General features: G+C 37.7%; 2 protein-coding genes across 2 annotated transcripts in view; one reads left to right on the top strand and one right to left on the bottom strand.

Moving 5' to 3' along the window:
- Positions 1-20,629, bottom strand: part of osbpl6 (oxysterol binding protein-like 6) — a 792,463-nt gene that overhangs the window by 590,822 nt on the left and 181,012 nt on the right. The gene's annotated exons all lie outside the window — the stretch shown is intronic.
- On the top strand, positions 4,969-19,898 carry gpr155a (G protein-coupled receptor 155a). Its single transcript, XM_037687121.1, has 17 exons — positions 4,969-4,986; positions 6,634-6,673; positions 9,996-10,349; positions 11,334-11,733; positions 12,045-12,213; positions 12,325-12,480; positions 13,680-13,763; positions 13,889-14,009; positions 14,091-14,175; positions 15,316-15,406; positions 15,511-15,697; positions 16,302-16,391; positions 16,619-16,749; positions 17,647-17,742; positions 17,826-17,887; positions 18,017-18,148; positions 19,703-19,898. The coding sequence occupies exons 2-17, from the start codon at positions 6,646-6,648 to the stop codon at positions 19,896-19,898; spliced, it is 2,382 nt and encodes a 793-aa protein (XP_037543049.1). The 5' UTR covers positions 4,969-4,986; positions 6,634-6,645.

The following is a 20,629-nucleotide window of genomic DNA, read 5'->3' as shown; positions in this document are numbered from 1 at the left end:
CTGTGAATCCAAGAGAGCCGAGCTGAAGATTCGACATCATCTGACTCTGATTGATTAGAGAGCAGCATCAATCATGAATATGAATTAAACCCAGCATTTTTAAAAGCTTACAACCACATTATTGCTTTTATTTGTCCACTTAAAAAAAAAAAGATGAATAAATAAAAAAATTATTTTGCAACTTTACAAAAAGCTCAATTTTCAAAGCCAAAAGGCCCTTACATTAACTCTTGTGAGGTCTGTTTTTAAACCATGAGTTTCTAATTTGATGGACTGTAAAAAATTAACAAGTAACATAAGTCACAAGAGGCAAAAATACAATAAAAACACGTAGAAGCACCACTGATGTCTTTCAAAATAAGAGCAAATAAGACCAGGATATTTATGTTGCATTGCTCTGACCATGTGTTCTGTCTTCAGTGATATGTTCTGTCTGAAAACTGCACTGAAATACACAGAAATAATGAAATTCAGATTTAATTACCCACAGTTTTTTTTTTTTTCAAGCAATTTCCACAAACCAGTCATGCTCATCGTCAGTGGCTCATTACATGATCTCTGTTCACACTGTTGAAGCTTGGAGGCCATATTAAAACTATTTTTATTCAGAATTAATCTTCATGTTTGTAATGGACAGTGAGCTTTTCTGCTGAATTACTGTTTTGGCTATTTACGTTCCTGTGGTTTGTAGTTGTGCGCCTTAAATATCAGCAAGCAGCATGTGAGCAGCAACCAGGACTTGACATTTAATCTCTATGCCGTTGTGACCGCATCACGTTGAGTTAATGTAAACCAAACCTTGGCTTGTCTCTGATTGTGTGACAAAATTGGATTTTCATCCAACCGTTTAGCCTCACCATTTTAAATACAGCGTCCATTCGTTTATGACGGGCATTGACTGCAGAGGGAGGTAAAGCAGGCCAATAAAGCTAATCAAGCTTTCTATCTTGCAGTCAGATAGCAACATGGAGGAGCGGTGTCTGTTTAATGTTTTGTGTGCTGGATGTGCATCATTCTCAGCCATTAGGGTAAATCTCAAACGCTGTGATCCATGAGAAAACTGACCTTTCTGTCTGAACTGAATGCAAAAACTGCTGTTGAAAGTGGAAATATAAATATTACATACAAAAAGACTAAAAACATAAAATGTTGAGAATATAAAACATTTATTTTTGGAACATCATGGGATACAGCTCAAAGCACAATATAATCTCTGCTACAAAAGCTGGCTAATCCTCCTAATCTCCACCAAGGCATAAACATCAAGTGTGTCCAGTTTCCATCAACCCCCTGCAGATATTCCATAGATGCTTTCATTCGAATTCAATGAACATTTAATCACTTAAAAAGCAGCTGTAAAGGCACAAACAAGCAAGAACTGAGTCCCAAAAATGTTTGTCTGCACAGACGTGAGCACAAAGAAGAGTGTTACATGACAGACTTGGACAAAGACAAATGTGATGCTAAGGTGGTGTAAATTCAGGTGGCCCTGCAGTGGTTGGACAAAAAGAACAGGGGAGGCAAATCTCTATTTCAAATGTTGCCAAAATGGTTATTTGTCTCTAAGTGAGATGAATGAGGCCTGTGGTTGAGCGGCTGGCTGATTGAACGGATCAGGAATGTGAGGAAATTGAGTTGCTTGACCCATCACAGGTCTGATGGAGCCGGGCGGTGCAGAGCCGAGAGGGGGCGCGTGAGTGGAGACACAAAGCTGTTTGAAAAACAGAATCACATTTGAAACCAGTTCAGAATTCCTTAAACTAGATTACAGTTTAAATTATTTTAGATTTAAAGACAAGCCAAATTGATATAGAAGTGACTCACATTCAATTTCATGTCCTCAAAGTTAAAAACTAAATATAGATGATATGATGCAATGATATAATGCATGCTCCGGTCACATGTGTGCCTGCAGATGTTCACTAGAAATAAAAGCAGTTAAGAGAATTATAAAAGCAAAAATATTTAAATTGATATGAAATGTATCGGTTTGCTTGTAATTATTAAAGACTCATGCGAGCAGCTTTCATACAATAATTACTTTATGAGGAAAAGTTTAATAAGGTGTTTCAATTATTTAATAAATAATATTAAATTTATAATATAATTAGGAACTTTTGTTTTTTTATTATTAATTAATAATTAAGTACAACAATCTTAATGTTGTAGAACTAAATCAAATCTTAACATATTTAAATGTGAAACATTGTAATTTACTTATTTTTAACAAGCTTAAGGAACAAATTAATTAAACATTTTGCACAGAGTGACCAAATAGAGATGAATCCAAAAGCGATCTTATAACCATTAAGTAAATTGAAAAATTACAAATTTGTTCCACTTAAGCTAAATGTTAGTGCTGACATTTTAAAGAAAAGCCTGACGGTGGCACAGTCACTCATTTACCTTCACTGAAAGACTTTTTAGATTTGTTCTTCACAACTTTTTGAAGTCTCCGTCAACTGTCCCAATCAAATGAATCTCATTGTCTCAAACTGGCTGAGCTACAGACATTTGTGTGTTTTTTAAGGTTGATTAGTGGTGATTACCATCTTGAACTGGGTTGACTCCAGTTGTTAATGAGTAGATGAACGTCTAATGATTACTTTTTGTGAGTTTCATTAAAATCCGTCTTGATGGTTGATGAGATATTTTGATCACTGAACACACAGACACAGGCAAAAGAGGCAGGAATCAACTATCATCTACAAATATTGAACATTGTTATCATTACATTGAAGATGAACTATCACAGTCTTTCTAATATTTTCTTTCTTTGCATATTGAGTCATACTGGTTCAGTTTTATTGTTCTGTGTTTTCAGAAATAGTAAACTGTCATCACACTGTTGTAACCAGAGGATAATGTTGGCATCAAAAAGCTGTTTCCTCTTCTGGCGTTTATCATCTTGGTCTGTTTCTCTATAAATACTCTGTTTGATCCATTTTGTCATTAAACTCAGCCTGATGTGAGATATTAACCTTTAGGAACAATAAATTTCACTCGTGCTTTTCTCTCTAATCCCTGCATTGTGTGAAAGCTCCGATGTCGTCAGGCTAAATCTGGTTTCACTGTTTTACAGCCTCCCCAGCCCAACATCACCACCACCCCCACAGCCATATGCTGCATCTGACAAACTGTTGTTTTCCCCAACAACCAGCTCCACCGCAACAACAACTCGTGCCCGCCCCGCTGATCCCGGGCACTGATGTCTTGAAGAATTAACGTTTAGGCTATCATGTTGGTGCTGTTTGTTCCTGCAGGGCTGATGGTGACTTTGAGACCAAAGTGCTACTCGAGTACAGAGAAATTAGTTGTGAAATCCTCCTGCCTTTGTCAAATGCAGTATAAGATAGGTTCCTGGACCTTTTATGGAAACTTGGTCATCATTCCTGTAATCCGTCTAATCCATATAATCTCTTTCTTGCTGTAAGACCGAGGTTATGTTCATATTTGCAAACATGAAGCTGCACCCAGCTTAAATCACAGCAGTGAAACAGAAAAGGACAATGAGCCAGGCCCGGCTCAAAACAGAAAAATAATCTGTAAAATAATCTGATCAAACTGTTTTTAATTCAACTGCTTGTCTTTGTTTTATGAAGAGTTTGAAAAATCCACAAATCCTGTCAGGTTTTTTTTGTTTTTTTTTTACATTTAAGTGTGTTTTTATTACAGTTTTGTCTGATTTGAGAGACTTCTTGAACAATGGAACGTGGCCAAAGGATTTTTCTCAGAGTGAGACTTCAATCTGTACTTCTTTGTCAGCATCATGCTCGTCTCCTTCCTGACTTCGTATCTTTTATCGCCCTAAAGAATCAGGTATAAAAGTCAATAAGAACATGATGTACTAATTTCCATGCACATTTCTCACTTCTTTTTTTTTTTATCTTAGAGACAACAGAAAACATGAGCTGCTTTTCAAATGTCATTTAAGCTGCATATTTAGTGTTTAGATTCATGTTTTTGTGAGTTTTTTTTAATTTTTTTGCAAAAACTTTTTCAGGAAACCTAAACCTAAACAAATCAATGGGTTCAAATTCTCAATCTATTCAATGTATAGACGCAAAGAAAACATTTCATTTCCACATTTTGTTTTGTAACATCATCTAACACTTGTGTTTGTCAAACACTTGTCAGACTAAAGTGTCGATACATCTGCTGCTGCGGTAACTTCACAGCTTTTGTGCACATCTGGCCATGTTCCCAGTGTGCAGGCCTGCCTCATTACCCAGTGTCCCTCTGTGCTGTCGTGTCTGAAAGCAGGCCTTTGCTTTAATGTATTATAAATCACTTGGTCTCTCTTTCTGATATGACTGCTGACTAGTGTGAAGGAGAAGCTGGTACCCAGAGATGCTCTCACCAGGATGACTTGGTTTAATGAGCCGCCACGCCACGAAGCAACCAAAGGTGTGATGGGGTTGGAATCAGCTTACTTGTTTTATTAGTGGCTATAGAAAGCAGAAATATGTGCTACTTTATCGAAACGTGACTCAATCGTAGAAGTAAACAAAGCCATGACTGTGTTGCTGTATAAATTCTAGAGAGAGATTCCTGATTGGCTGTGAGGCTGACAGAAACCAGACCAATAGAAACAGCCGTTCCTCATGGCAGCGTGAGAAGAAAGCATATTTATGAGCCGACATACAGGTACAGCTGAACTTGGCAATTCCATAACGCTTAATCTTCTTTGACAAACGACAAGGTGTTTACATGTGGCTGTTTGTAGAAAACCTATGTGTTCTTGTAAATTAAATGTTTGATAATGTACGTGTGTGTATTTCAATATATATATATATATAGATATCTACATTTTTTTCTTTCTCTATACATTTACGTTCTGATATATATATGAATTTACTATTTGTTAAACTAAGTTACACTTTTCAACTGTATCTGTTATAAATGTAATTTCTTCAGTCATCTGTGTTCTCACCTTTGACCTCATAGCTCCTAAAAATAACACTGGAAGAGTATTACGTGTCATTAGTGTGTTACCACTTCCACTAAAGTCTTGGCTCTGAAGCTCCTCAGGATGTCAAAAGACATTATAGGACATCATATGTATCAAATTTATATAAATTGTATGTTTTTTTGCAAGCTTGACAAAAAAAGTGAAACTTTAAGATCCTATTCCTAAAGCGATTTAATTGCTTAATAAACTAAAAGTGATAAAGAAGTTTTACTAAATTAACTTTGAAATAACTCATGTCAGCTCAGCTGTTTTCTTCTTTTCAAAATGGTTTGTCATCTTGCAACCCAAAAGCTAATCTCACCCCAAAATAGATCTTTTAAGCACCAAGATTGTTCTGTTGCTGGCTAACCACCTTACTTTCTTCTTCTAAACTACCGTACTTTCCGTCGTACACGTCGCACCGCCGTAAAAGTTGCATCAGTCCAAATATGTCTAATAAAGTGAGAAAAACATAAATAAGCTGCGTCGTCATATAAATTGCATTACGTCACCGCTGCCCACCCGGAAGTGTGGGCCGGTGTTGTGCCAAAAACCGATTGGCTGCCAAATGGTGGCCACGGGAGCATGCACGGGAGGACTTTAACAAGAATTTAACTAGATTAACACTTAAAAACAATTATTTGTTTGCTTGACGTTATAGCAGGTATAGCAAGGTGTGTCTCAGTTTAACGTTTCCTTAATAAATGCACTTTAATGGTCAAATCAGCTGCAATTCACCTGGGCAGCATGGTAAATTCTGTATGGCAAGCAAACTTTCTCATTAATAGCCTATTTTACCTATTAATGAGACACTTGGCTTGGCTTGCCATATATGAGAGAACTCTAGCAGCTGAAACGGTCAGTTGTCCGCCATAAATTGGGTTATAAATATGGGGGGGGCATAAATAAGTTGCTTCACCATATAAGTTACAGGGCATGCCAATTTATGCAAAAAGGTGCGACTTATACAGAGAAAAATATGCAGCTATTCATTATTTGAACAAATTGAATTAAGGCAAATTAATAAATGAAATAAGTACACTTGCCTTTGGTTTAATTTAACATCATATATGATATTTTCTAACATGTGGTGTTTTCAGACGTGAAGAGCAGTGAAAATGTTTTGTTTTGAGCCGCAGCATGGCTGAGACTGTTCCTGGTTGTCTTTTTGAAGCTGACTCCTTCTACCTCCAGTGATGTATCTCTACATTCTTTTCAACACCATGTTCATATTTGCAAAGTAGCAGTAACTTTTTAAAATGTTCATGTTTTTGTTAAGCTTTATACATTTCTTGATATCTGAAGCTTGGCAAGAGTTGAACTGCTGCTATTTTTCCTTTTGGTTATTTTGCCATCTAGTGGCAGCATGAAGGACAGGTTGATGATTTTTTTTGTTTGTTTTTTGACCACCTTAATATTTTATATTCCACCCATCCATCCATTATCTTTTACCCGCTTCTTCCATTTTGTGTCACAGAGGTGCCCATATCCAGCAGTCATTGTACGAGAGGCCGAGGACACCCTGGACAGGTCTCCAGTCCATCACAGGGACACATAGAGACAAATGAGACAAACAACCATTCACTCTCACTCACACCTAAAGACAATTTCGAGTTACCAATCAGTCTAACATGCATGTTTTTTGGGGAGGAAACCGGAGTACCCGGAGAAAATCCACTCAGCATGGAGAGAACATGCAAACTTCACCCAGGGCCCCGGCCTGGATTTGATCCAGCGACCTTCCCACTGAGAGGCAGCTGTATCAACAAAGCCACCATGCCACTCTATTTTACATTCCCTTGTTTTTAAAATGGATTTTTATTAAAAGTGTTACTATCATCGTGCTATTCTCAACAATAGACATCCTAATAAATAAAAGTAACATCAAACCATCTATGGTGCTGACTTTGATAACCAGAGGTCACCTGTGCTCATTAATCAGGAGCTCTGATGTCTGCAGTGTCACTAAAAGTCTCAAGAAATCCAACAATGTGATTACTGTTGTTACTGTTACCACTGTTGTGTGTCAGGAGAAATGTGTTATGTTATTTTTAATATTTTATCAGTCAATGTATTGTAGTTTTAATACTTTAACATATATTTTTGAGGTAAATGAACACATTATACATCAGATCAGCAGCATTAAGTTATTTTGAGTAATGATCTCCAGTAGTATTTTTATACACTTTGTGTCCATTTTAAAGTAATCCTAAATGCAAACAAACAGTCCATTTCAAAAGACCGTCAAGTTTATCACAGATTGACAGTTGCTGAATTGGAAGAATTGTGTAATTTTTCTTTTCTTTAAAGGAGCAACAAAACAAGCAAACAAACAAAAAAAACCTGAAGATGTTTATGAACGTTTAAAGCCTAAAATCACAGATTTCCTAAAATAAGCAATATTCAATCAAGTATGTATATTAATACCAACACACACCAATGGTTCAAGTAAAAAAATCAAAGGTATTACATTAGGGAGGTTACAATTTGACTGACTGATTGATTGTGATTGATGGGATTTACACATAAATATATTTATGACATACTTTATAGTTTTAACAAACTACCAGCAAAGTGTAGTTCAGTTTGCATTTGTCACATGAATGCAAAGTTGTCCAGCAATAAAGTAATCACGTCTAAATCTTTGTGTGTTCTCAGAATTCTTCTTATTTATGCCGTGGTGGTGAAGTTTAAAATTTATGCACGGTTTTAAAGAAAACAAAACAAAAAAATCTAATCAGAAATTTTAAGTTGGTGTTATTTGTTTCATTGTGTTTTCCCATAAATATAACAAATTTGTTTAAGTTGCTTTAAACTGTTAGATCTTAGCAAATTTTTTAAAAAAATGTGACAATTTTACCCTAACTCTGAGTGCAAATGATTAAACTAATACATTTTTAGATGTAAAAAACATGAAAGCATTATAACTTATTTCAAGACTTTTACTACTTTAATGTGACTTTTATTCTGTACAACCCAAATTAAAGCAATAATAAATGTTGCAAGAAAAAAATAAAAGATATAAAAAAGTTGGTTGCATAAATGTACACAGTACACACCCTTAAATAATTTGTTAAAGCACCTTTTCATTTAAGTACAATACTTCATAGTTGCACACCTGTCATCAATGAAAATGACTGATCAACCTGAAATTCAAGTTAAAAAAAAACTAAAGGTCACAGGATTTTACTTACGTTTACATTTTAAAGAAATGTCTACGATTTCTCTAAAACTAATTGAAAATAGGACAAAAACTGGTAAGAAAGGCTGCACAAAGGCCTACAGCAACACTGAAAGAGCTGCTGGTATACTGGCAGATACTGGTTGGCTGCTACATGTAACAACATATGTCTGGACTGTGAGGTAGGAGAGCCTTTGATTGCAAAATAACATTCAGGCATGACTAAGTATTACAAAAATTATATATCAAGTATCCCAAGAGCCTGTGGAACAATGTGTTTGAGTCCAATGAACTTGAATTTAACTTTTTAACCACATTTCCAAAAGTCATGTTGGCAGGAGCAGACTGGATCACCGAAGAATACCATAAAGAAACATGGTGGTGTCAGCATCATGCTGTGGAGCTGCTTTTTTTTTTTTTTTTCTGGAGCTGGTGTCTTAGTGAGAATGGAATTAAGTAGTACCTGTTTATTTAGGCCCAAATCTGCAGGTGTCTGCTAGAAAGATGAAGATATTTGAGCAAAAGAGAAATGACCCCATCCAAACCTCCATCCATTATCTTTTACCCACTTCTTTCTATTCGAGTCACGGGGGTCACTGTTGTCCATGTCCAGCTATCACTGTGCGAGAGGCAGGGGACACCCTGGACAGGTCTCCAGTCCATCACAGAGCCATAGAGACAAATGAGACAAACAACTATTCACTCTCACACCTAGGGACATTTTAGAGTTACCGATCAGCCTAACAACATCTGTTTTAACAAAATAATGGCATCACCAGAAGAAAATAAAAGTTTTTGAATGTGCAGTATTAGCTGAAGTCTAGCTATAAAGTTGACAACAGCTGCAAGATGACCAAACAGGGGCTGTGCACAAAAAAAATCCTGCACACTCTGACAGACTTTGAACCCTTTTGGAATGGAAGAATGGGCTATTAGTGCTAAATTAAGTTGTGACATGCTGATAGAGCCTTCCCCAAGAATGCTGAAGACAGCAATTAAATCAGAAGGTAGGCTAAATCAACAAAGTATTAGTTTAGGGGTGTGTACACTTATGCAACCAGCTGATTGCATCGTTTTCATAATTATTATATATATATTTTTTGTACTTTGTATTTAATTTTCAGTTGAAGTGTAAAGTAACATGTAAAGGGGGAGGGGAAAAAAAGCTTTCACTTTAGTTGTTATGGTTTTATTTTTGTGTATTACAAAACATGCCGTTTTCACAGGGTTTGTTAAGCCCCGCCTTTTTCCTGCCTTCCTGAATCGTGATTGGTCGATTCGTGTTGACAAATCTGGGTGAAAAGCGTAGAGTGGGCGGGGCGTTGTGCCATATCTCCTGTATGTCACAGTAAAACGGACACACTGTAGTTTCGTGTCATTTCCCCGGGTTGTTACAGTAAAATTAGTTGTCTAGCTTCGTGTGGCACTTTTAGCTAACTGTTATAACCAGCTGGGCCACTCCTAACAGCTGCTCGCACCGAGCCACGGTCGACACATGGCACATGAAGGGAGAAACCCGCTGTTATAGGTGAGAGCCCTGTTTATTGATGACTGATTCGCTGACATGGTGAGTTCACGAAGTTACAAAAGTAGCTATCTAGCTTCTTGTGCACCGTCGTGTGGACTGCAGCAACTTGCACATTTCTTTACAATGCTGATGCTGTTTAGGGTCCTGAGTAGTGGTTTCTGTTTAAATTAAACCAACTTAAAACGTCCTTCCGCCTCCAGTGCCTGGCAGAGCCATTAGCATGACCACAGAGCAGCCCTGACCACTGTGGAGGATCATGATGGAGACAGCAGGCAGAGCCAGCAGCCTGGACCCTCTCTTCAAGGAGAAGGACAACCCTACCTCCTCCTCCACCACCATGTCCATAGACAAGCTCCTGCCAGCTCTCCTGGAGTGCTTTGGGATCATATTGTGTGGTTACATCGCAGGAAGGACAAACATCATCACCTCCACTCAGGCCAAAGGTCTGGGGAATTTCGTGTCCAAGTTTGCCCTCCCAGCGCTGCTCTTCAAGAACATGGTGTTGCTGGACTTTGGCGATGTCATCTGGCCTTTCCTCTGGAGCATCCTCATAGCCAAAGTGTGTGTGTTTTTCATCGTTTGCGTCCTCACTCTGATTGTTGCCAGTCCTGACAGTCGCTTCAGTAAGGCTGGACTCTTCTCAATATTTGCAACCCAAAGCAATGACTTTGCTTTAGGGTATACAATAGGTGAGTGTAAAGCTTTTTATTCCAGCAACCCACACTGATTGTTCCATTAAGTGCTTCATGCAGAAGTAATGAATGCCCGGTCAAACATCATATGTCCGCTTCCATGCGTGGAGCCATATAAAGTGGCAGGGCTGCTTTTAAGTGATACAAAACTAGTACAATCAATGAAGCAAACTCTTTGGAAGCATAATAAACTGTAAAATGTCTAAACCTTAAACGAATAAATAAATTCCCGTGACAGTTTGACAATAAAAAGCAAGATAAACTTGTTCTCAGTCTGTATGCAAAACTTACTACACAATAAAGACTCATCTTTATTTCACAATCAGTGCTTACTTTGTTCAGACTTTTGTTTTACTTTATGAAACTGTTCTTTGGACTAAAAGTAAAACTGCTGGCTTTTTTTCTTGTTGCAGAGAAACTCCAGCACTCGCATAATAGTTCTTGAAAGTCACCACTGATTATTATTATCTGAGGGATTCCTAAAACTCGACACATCGACAGTCTTAAAAACTCCCCCTAGCTTTAGAGTTCTTGTCATGAACACGAGGGAGAAGCGAGTAGGGCAGCAGGTGGAAACAAAAAACAAATCCAAGTTGTATTTTGGTGAAATGATGCCAACACCAAATAGTACCCAAATCCTAAAAGTTATATTTAGTTCCTCTTAGTGGTTTGTATGGAGCAACAAAAACAACACAATTATCACCTCCAGTGGAAAAAATCTCTGGTTTATGTGGTTTATGGTTGTTTCTAACAGGTGATTTTGTCACGGCAGTTTTAAACCGTAGAGGATAATGCCATCAAATGAACTTATTACATTTTGAGTGGTTTTAAAGCTTTTTATCCAAAATATTTAATTTTACTACAGTTTACATGTGTCCAGAATACTCATTTCTGATTACATTTAGACAAAACTGATTATAATGTTAGATTTCCATGACTTTTTTTTTTCCATAACCCATTTTTCATCTTTTTCATCTACAGTTGAAGCCCTTTACCAGAACACATACCCGGAGTACCTTCAGTATATTTACCTAGTTGCACCCGTGTCCCTGATGATCCTCAATCCCATTGGTTTTGCCTTCTGTGAGATCCAGAAATGGAAGAACCAGAGAAACCACCAACGGAGCAAACTGCTGATCATGGGATATGTAGTTCTACAAGTCTTAAAGAACCCCATCGTTTTCATGGTCGTCTTTGGAATAGCCGCCCACTTTGTCCTACACCAGATGATTCCTGCTTTCATGGCTAAGTTTATAGATGGCTTAGCCAACACTTTTGGGGGTGCAGCTCTGTTCTACTTGGGTCTGTCCATGGTGGGCCAGTTGAGGAAATTAACCAGATCCACAGTCGTGACGCTGATTCTACTCATTACAGCAAAACTGTGAGTAAAATGACACCATCAGTGGACTTGATGTTCATTTTGATCACGAAATGATGTGATAATCATTGCAGCGCTATCTGTGCATGTGCGCTGTGAGTGTTGAGAAGGTCAGTAAGGTAAAGTGTGCCCAACGTGTTGTTTTGTGCTGATTTCTTGGATGACACAGACCTACCGCAGGCCACAAGAATTTACGAAATAGATTCTTCGTTTAGAGCCCTCAACGAGTACTTACCTGCTTAAGCATGTGTTTCACCGTTTACCAGCTCTTCAGGTAAATGTAGCTTACTCTTCTCTTTTGTTTTGACATAAAGGCTGCTAATGCCCCTCCTTTGTAAGGACATGGTTGATCTGTTGGATAACAACAACACCAGCCCTATGAACCACTCCAGCCTCTCCGATTATGCCTTTCTTTATGGCGTGTTCCCATCTGCACCAAGTGTGGCCATCTATGCTGTTTATTATAACGCAGAACTCGAAGTTGTAAGTGTTTGTATAATTTTCCATTTTATCTGCCTTTCAGACACTATAGTGCTCCGTGTGTTTTGCCTGTTTAAACTTCTTTGCATATGGTTTCCATGTGATTTCTAACAGATAACCTCAGGGATGGTGATCAGCACATTTCTTTCAGCTCCAATCATGTATGTTTCAGCTTGGCTGCTGACCATCCACTGGATGGATCCCCAACTTGTGATGTGTTCTCTTGAGAATGTCAGCTTTAACATAAGCATAGTGAGCTTCGTTGCACTGGTAAGTCACAAACAGACTTGTTGTTCACAACTGATTTGGTATCAGCGTTTTGGTCTGGCTCGCTACCATTTATGATAATCTCTTCAAACTAAATGTAATCTGGTGCTGACATACTTTTTTCTGCTCAAAGAATGCATCTTTTTTTGGTCATGCAATATTAATATATAAAAATCTGATAACTTCTGACATGTTCTGAACCACAAACATATTTAAAAGGTGGCCTGACAGTTGCTTCACTGACTCAGACTTACTTCCTCATTCTCACTTTCAGGAGAGGTTTTAAGGAACTTCAAAATATTGTTTTTGCGGCGGTGAAACATGCCGACAGCTGTGTCTTCATTTTGCAATATCGTACATTTGAACTGCTCTTCATGTTTCTGAATAACTTGTTTATTCTTAATAATTTTCCATGTTTACTTGAGTAGGCCAACAATACAGGTGCATTTCAAGACATTAGAATATCGTGAAAAAGTTCATATTTGGTCAGTCACTACAGAAAGTGAAACTCTTGTAATACGTAGTTTCATGACACATAGAGTGAAATAGTTCAAGCCTTTATTTCCTGTCATTTTGATGGTTATGGCTCACAAATAATAAAAAAACAAAATTCAGTGTCTCAGAAAATTAGAAAATTCCACTGCCAACTTTTAGTTCCTTTGGCAGTGCGGGCAGGAGCCAAGTCCTGCTGGAAAATTAAATCAGCATCTCTATAAAGCTTGTGAGCAGAAGGAAGCATGACGTGTCTAAAATGTCTAAAATGCAACTTCAGAAAATGCAGTGGACCAACACCAGCAGATGAAATGGACCCAAACCTTCACCGACTGTGGAAACTTCACACAGTTCTTTTTCTCCTCAGCCAGGCAAGACGCTTCTGACATCTCTGGTTCAGGAGTGGCTCGACTTGAGGAATGAGACATTTGTAGCTCGTAGAGGAGTAAATGAGCTGATTAGGGTGTGACACCAGGAGTTTCCAGTACTGAAGCTTTTCACGATGTTCTAATTTTCTGAGACACTGAATTTTGGTTTTTCATTATTTGCAAAATATGATACAAGCGTTTCACTTTCTGAAGTGATTGACAAAGTAAATTGAACTTTTTCATGATATTCTAAATTTTTTAGGTGCACCTGTATTCTGTATTTAACATGTATTGATCAATCTTGATGTTAATTACTTGAAATTGTTTATTTTTTCCTGACAGCTGTGGACGATTACCGTTATGTTTTTAAGTAAGAAATTCAAGCGGCTACCTCACATGTTTACAGCCAACCTTTTCTTAGCTCAGGTAAGCATGCTGATCATTTATTGCTTATTTGACTTCTCAGTAATTCAATGCCAAAAAATGTAACCATTAGCTGAAGGTAACTGCATGAGGGAAGGCTAACATGGTATTTCTGGGGTGTTTTCTAGTTGCTAAGTTGCATTGGGATGATTCTGTGGAAGTTTGTGGTGAAGGACGACAACTTCATCGGACAGATTCTTACTTTCACTTTGTTATGTACTTCACTCTACAGCACTTACATATGGCCAGGTATCCACAGTCATCCATGCACAGTACTGTCACACTAACCTGCATTATTTATATCGTTAAGTTTGACTTTTCTGATTTTAGGATTGATCATACTCTCAATTGTGCTCATAAAAAAGTTTGACGATCTGAACGGACCATGGGGCTTGTTGGTCATTGCAGGCTGGGGGTGAGTCACTTAATTTATTGAAAATGAAACCGAAGATAGTTTGTCTGATTCACCAAAAGGAAGATAAATAATGCAAGTTTATGTATTGTCAGTGGATGATTTATTTGTCTGATGATGGGTGTGCATGATTATATATCATCATGTGTATTCCTGTACCACCCTGTAAAGGTTTGAAACTGACAAAGTCAAGAATAAATATAAAAATACATAAATCCCTCAAATATATTATTATGCCAATGAATTTGACTAAAATATAACGTTTATTATTTACTGACCACTGCCATGAGAGTCAGAAAAGTAAGTGTGTGTGCATGTTTGTGTCAGCAAAATGTCATGCATTAGTTGAAGTATTTTAATGAAACTCTCAGAAGGTTGTCTGAACTTTTGGAGTCAACTAACCGCAGCAAACACGTAAATGGCCATAAGTCAGTTAATTATTCAGATATGAAGCTAAAAATTAGTGCAATAGTTACTGAGAGTCGTTCCTTACACACTAACAAAACAACGATCAGACTGTGAATGATTTTTTAATTTAACATTTGCATATCAGAAATACTTCTTTCATTTTGTGCTGTTTTTATTTCTCTAATGCATTTCTGCACCGCTTATTGTATTTATACATATTTGTTTCTTTTTCACTTTTATTTCACTGTGTTCTTATGGAATTGTTGTGCATTTAAAATAATAATGTGCATTTGTTTCTGTATTGTATTTCCTTCCATTAGTTATTTAAATAAGTGCTTTCATTTCAGTCTTTGACTTTTTCTGGAAATGCTCTTACAACTCATGTGTGCGTTGAAGCCTAAATATGAAAATAAGGGTTATTATCTTTCAGAGTGTGATGAGAGACATGCAAAACAAAAAAACCAAGACTGAGCTAGCTGCAGTAGCTAAAATGAGCAGTCAACTAAGAAGCATAACTTTTTGTTCTGACTCAATAAAACAATAATATGAAGACCAAATAATGACTAATGGCACAATTTATTTAATAAAAAAGCAGTTGTTTGTAACATTGTGGTGAAACGGGAGGTGCTGGGTGTGAAAAGCAGCCAGTATACCATTGTATCATTTTAATTACAGTGCTGTTAAACAGGTTTTTGTTTATATTTTAATGCTGTTGGCAAATTTACATTGTTACAGGATTCCAGCTATTGTAACTGCTATTCTGCTCATCACTGGGCAGAATATACCTGACACTATTGATTCATCTCTCTTTTATGGCAGACTACAGGTAACAAAACAACATAATTTAAAAAACAAATCATGTTTCCTGTCATCTGTAGTAATATTTAAATGCAACATTAAAGTCTGCATATTTTGTGTCTTTTTTGGCAGATGATCTGCACCACAGTTGTCGTCGGCCTCGGCATCGTCCTGGGAGGAGGGTCACTGGTGTGTCTTAGCAGAGGAAGCTGGGCCCAAAATGATCAAGACCAAGATGAATACCCTTCATTTGACGCCTCTCCCGTTGAAGAAGAACATCGGTCTCTGATAGAACCAGAAAACTCAGCAAGAGACGGAGGTATCTCATGCAGAATATTTAACAGAGACGAATACACGTCTTTGTAATTTTTTAAGCTTTTGTTCTTGTTAATTTCATAAAACAGATTTGGTTCAACGAAAGGCTTAATTACTAAAATGACAAAAAAATCAGAGGACAGTGCAGATTTAGGAGCAATAGAAAAATAATTTAACTAATGATAATTCATCTACATCTGACAGGCTTCACTCTGTGTATGACATTAAACATGTGGGGGGAAGCATGCGCCCACAAAGTCAACTCAGAAGACAACTAGGTAGAAAACAGCTGTCATTTCTGGAGGAAGTATGATATGACAAAGTCTCCACTGAGAACATGACTGCCTTTTTACTTACAAAGATCAGAATATTTGTTAAAAGCAGTAGCTGCATGCAGTGTTTGCTTAAATTTCGAGATGGCTGATTTAGAAGATTATTTCAATAGTAGTCTGTTGAAATTCAAAGTATTTTTTTAATAAATCAACATGTGTTTTGTATTATTATTTTTGGTAATAAAATTGAAAGCCACTTGTGTTTACAATTGATTTTACTTTCAGCCATTAATACGATGAGCAAAAAGTTTGAATATATTCTGGTTTCTTTATCAGCGTGCCTCGCATGTGACTGCGTTCGAGCCTCGCCCATGCCTGATATGATCATCAGCACAAATGCGAACAACACCCCAACTCCCCTCGCAGGTATTTCACCAATAACACGTGCATTCTGTTCTCTTTTGTGACAATTTGAAATGCACTAAACTATAGAATAAACTTTCATCATGTTAAAACATTTTTTACTCATCTAAACTTGTGTTTAATGGGCTCACCCTAAATACAAGTTCAAGTAATTCCAAAACATTTTGTGCAATCTGCTTTTGTAAAAAACTTGTACAAAAATAAAACGTTCAGCTTCTGTTCTGTCTCAGGTCAGTGTGAGAACGGCTGTGAGTCAACAGACTGTCTTCTTGCTGAGCTGGAGGAGCTCCAACAGGTCACAGATAGACAAACGGTCCGTCATGTGCTCCTGTGTCTGCTTCTGACTGTCTGCCTTCTGGCTGTAAGTAACACACCTTTCAGCTGTCCGGGCCTGCACTGGTCTGTTCGGTGCATCAAAAATCAAACTAATAAAGTAGTCCCTCGATACTTTGCGGTTTGACTTTCGCGGACTCGCTCTTTGGCAGGTTTTCAGCGTAAGATTGTAAAACCACGATTGGTGATGGGGAAAGACAGACCCCGCCCCCTGCCCCATCCTTTCTCTTTCTGAGGCCGTCTGTCACAGCAGAGCAGAGACCTGTTGTGTGTCTCTGCTCTGCTGTGACAGACAGCCTCAGAAAGAGAAAGGAGGGGGCGGGTGGGGTCTGTCTTTCCCCATCGCTACTGCTCAGGGAGCAGGGATGAACAAATCAGATGAGCAAATGTAGAATATCGGAGAAAATGCTTAGGTGGAAAAATAAAAGTGAATCTATTTTTTTTTTTTTTCAAAGAGTAGCTGAGCGGGCCAGGCCACCGGGAAATGTCCCGGAGCTTCCTATGGCCAGTCCGCCCCCGCATTAGCTCAGTGACCGTAGCATCAGTCTTCCTGCTCTCTTTCGCTGTGCCCTTTTAGAGCGTTTAGAGAGTTTAGAACATTGTTAAGAACATTGCAAGAGTGTTGGAAGGGTTTATAAAGCCTAAAATATATATAAATACTAAAATAAATATTATGTCCCGACTTGGTTGATTTTCACCTATTGCTGGGGTGATGGAAACACTTGTATGTATGTATGTGTGTATATATATATATATATATATATATATATTTGTAGCCTATTTGTTTTGTTTTACTGTTGATCACACAATTTCAGACTGTAAATTTTTCTTTCTTTAAAAAAAAAAGTTTGTTTTCTGTACACAAGTTGATACCATGAGCACGATTGACTAAAATGTAATATGTCTCCAATTCTCTTAATAACAGAATTTATCCAGCTGCTTGTGGTTGCTCTGTAACCACTCACCTGGGCGACTCTACTTGGAGCTGCAGTTCTTCTGTGCTATAGCCAACTTTGGGCAGGTTAGTGTAATGAATACACAAGTCCTAAAATATTTCATTTTCTTCCACACAGAACCTCATTTGTAATAGTTTTCTGTCGACAGGGATTTATCTCATTTGCTCTTTTCGGGCTGGACAAGCACTTTATTTGGCTGCCATTGAAGAGGTAACGAATAATCTAGTCAAGGATTTGCATTCAGAGGTTTTATACACGACGTAGCCACTGTGTGTAAATTATGTGTTGGTTTTTTTTTATCAACTCTGTGGATTATTTTTTTTAACTATTGGTTGTTAGATTGTACAGTTGGTGTTTTGGAAAGAAGAAAAAAGAGCAGCCTGATTTACCTGATGACATCAGGATGACTTGCAACCAGTTCACCAAATACCACAAGAAGATGTGTTTCCGTGACATTGTTAAAAAGAGAAGGTGAGAGCGTGCAATCGCAGCCAATTTGATCTATGGTTGATTTGAAAATGTTTTGAGCTAACATGACCCCGGTATTTGTGTTCAGCATATTTTTAAGGTACCGTAATTTCTGGTCTATAGAGCGCACACTAAATTTAAAATAAAATGCAATTTTGTACATAAATAAACCGCGTTTGTGGATAAGCCGCAGGTGTCCACATTTTAATTTCAGAAACTGTACACAGCTCCTGATAGAATGTGCAGCTCTTGTTGCAGTACAATAATCAACCACCAGATGGCGTTTCATAGACTTAGTTTGCTTTCAACAAACACAAACAGCTGATCCTCACAGGTCTTCATGGTAACACCCTTTCTGACTCATGGCTACTCTACTAAATGTTAACCTACAACCTACTGAATGAACACAAAACTAGTCTAAGAAAAAACAGACTACTGGTAATCACTGGAGAGAACAATGCTGACACTTTTGACACCACTAAATGTTTTTGGCAGCAAGAAGCTTGTTAGCCCATGAAAAAATATAACTGTAAATATTAGGGATGCATGATATTATCGGCATGGTATCAGTATCGGCCGATATTAGCGTTAAAGTTCAATATTGAACATCGGCCATCCCATCAAAACAACTCACCGATATAAAAGGCGCTGTTTTTGTATGACAACCCAGTGACGAGGATGCCTGCAGCGGAACGTGATGACGTCACGTGCGCCTACCTGATCTCACGGCAGAGAGGAAAATTCAAAATGTTGGAGGTGTGGAAGTTTTTTTCGTTAAGGATGTCGGATTCCAAAGATTTTTAGACTACGTTGAGCCTCGCTACATTGTCCCCAGTCAGAGATATTTTTCTGTAACCTTACCCGAGTTACAAGCCGTCATTTCCGACGTCATTGAGAAACTAATAGCCGATAGCACTTTGGGTAAGTTTTACCACAGACATTTGGACGTCAAGTGTTAGCCTTGTTAGCGTAATTAGTCTTACGGCACAATGGACAGACAAAAACTTTGAACTTAAAAAGGTTGTCCTTCATGCACAAGAGTGCAGAGGATCCCACACTGCAGTTAGGAACCTGGAACAAGCCTCCACAAGTGAAACAGCATCGCAGGTGACTAATGCTAATAAATAACATTTAACACTTTTCATTTAATATAAGTTAAAGTGCTATGCATATCATATGGCTGTTACTGAATATATGTCACCAGCTCTTAAAGCTGTTACACAATTTTTGTAGCAAATAAGCCTAAATAAGAGGGCTAAGTTCTGACAAAAGAAAGTATATAGGCCAAATAAGTTTTAACATATCGGATATCGGCCAAAAATCCAATATCCTGCATTCCTAGTAAATATTATTAAAAAAATACATAAATTAGTCACAGCATTGTATAAGCCATGGTGTCCAAAGTGTGTGGAAAAAAAGTAGTGGCTTATACACCGGAAATTACAGTACTCCTCAAAAAATATTGATCAAATATTGATTCTCACACAGAGTGAGAGGTGGACTCTTTTCAGCTCTTTTATTCTGCTGTTTGCTCTTGACTGCTTTAATGCCTTTAAGGTGTGGGATGAAGACCAAGGTGGACTGCTTTCTTGGCTGCGAACTTGTGGATTGGCTTCTGAAGGTAGGCTTGGCGCAGGACCGCGGCGAGGCATTGCTGTACGGGACCCGGCTGCAGCAGGGGGGCACGCTTCAGCACATCAAGCAGGAATACAGCTTTGAAGACGGTCAACTTCATTACTACTTTACAACATGAAAGAGTCCAAGTTAGCTCGTAGTTTACCTCGAACAAACAACTTTTCAGTTTAAACAGCAAATTTGCTCAGTCCACTTATGGCAGCACTGATTACAGACTGGTGTATTGTTGTACCTCAAATGTAGCTACAGCACACTGTTCTAATTAAAATAACGAATATGCACTGTGAGTTGTATGGCATTGGTCTTAAAAGGGAAAAAAATGTTTCTGAATCACCTCGATCGTTATATGTATTACCTAAATATACAATTGCAGCTGCCTTATTTTAACTGTGAAACAGTTGATGAGCTTTCAGGTGATCATGTATAGTAAATATTTGTTTAGCTGTACAATCAAAACCACTTGCTTAGAGGTGAAACAACAGTGAGCAGCTGTCATTTAACACTGTTTCGACAAACACTGGACTTAAAACAAGGGATAATTTCTTTCACTTAATTGAAATCAAAGCATTTTAAATGACTGTTTTTGCTTCATTTATTCAATCTAAATGTGATTTAATTTTTTGCTTTCTGCTCATGTTTGAGTATTAGTGTTATCACAGGCTGAGCTTATGGTGCATGAGAACAGAATAACAAGTAATTTGTGAAAATCTTCTGCACACAATGTGTAAAAAAAAAAAAAAATCTAAAAAGGAATTTATTTTCATTGATTTCTTTATTGTTTATAAAAATGTTTCCAGTTATTTGAATTCTCACAAAGAATGAAGCGCAAGTGCAGCTCTTTAAGACATT

The sequence above is a fragment of the Nematolebias whitei genome, chromosome 13, assembly GCF_014905685.2.
Source record: "Nematolebias whitei isolate Nwh7 chromosome 13, NemWhi1, whole genome shotgun sequence".
NCBI classification, from domain to species: Eukaryota; Metazoa; Chordata; class Actinopteri; order Cyprinodontiformes; family Rivulidae; genus Nematolebias; species Nematolebias whitei.
The sequence above is the reverse complement of the archived record's forward strand: the minus strand, read 5'-3'. Positions and strand labels throughout refer to the sequence as shown.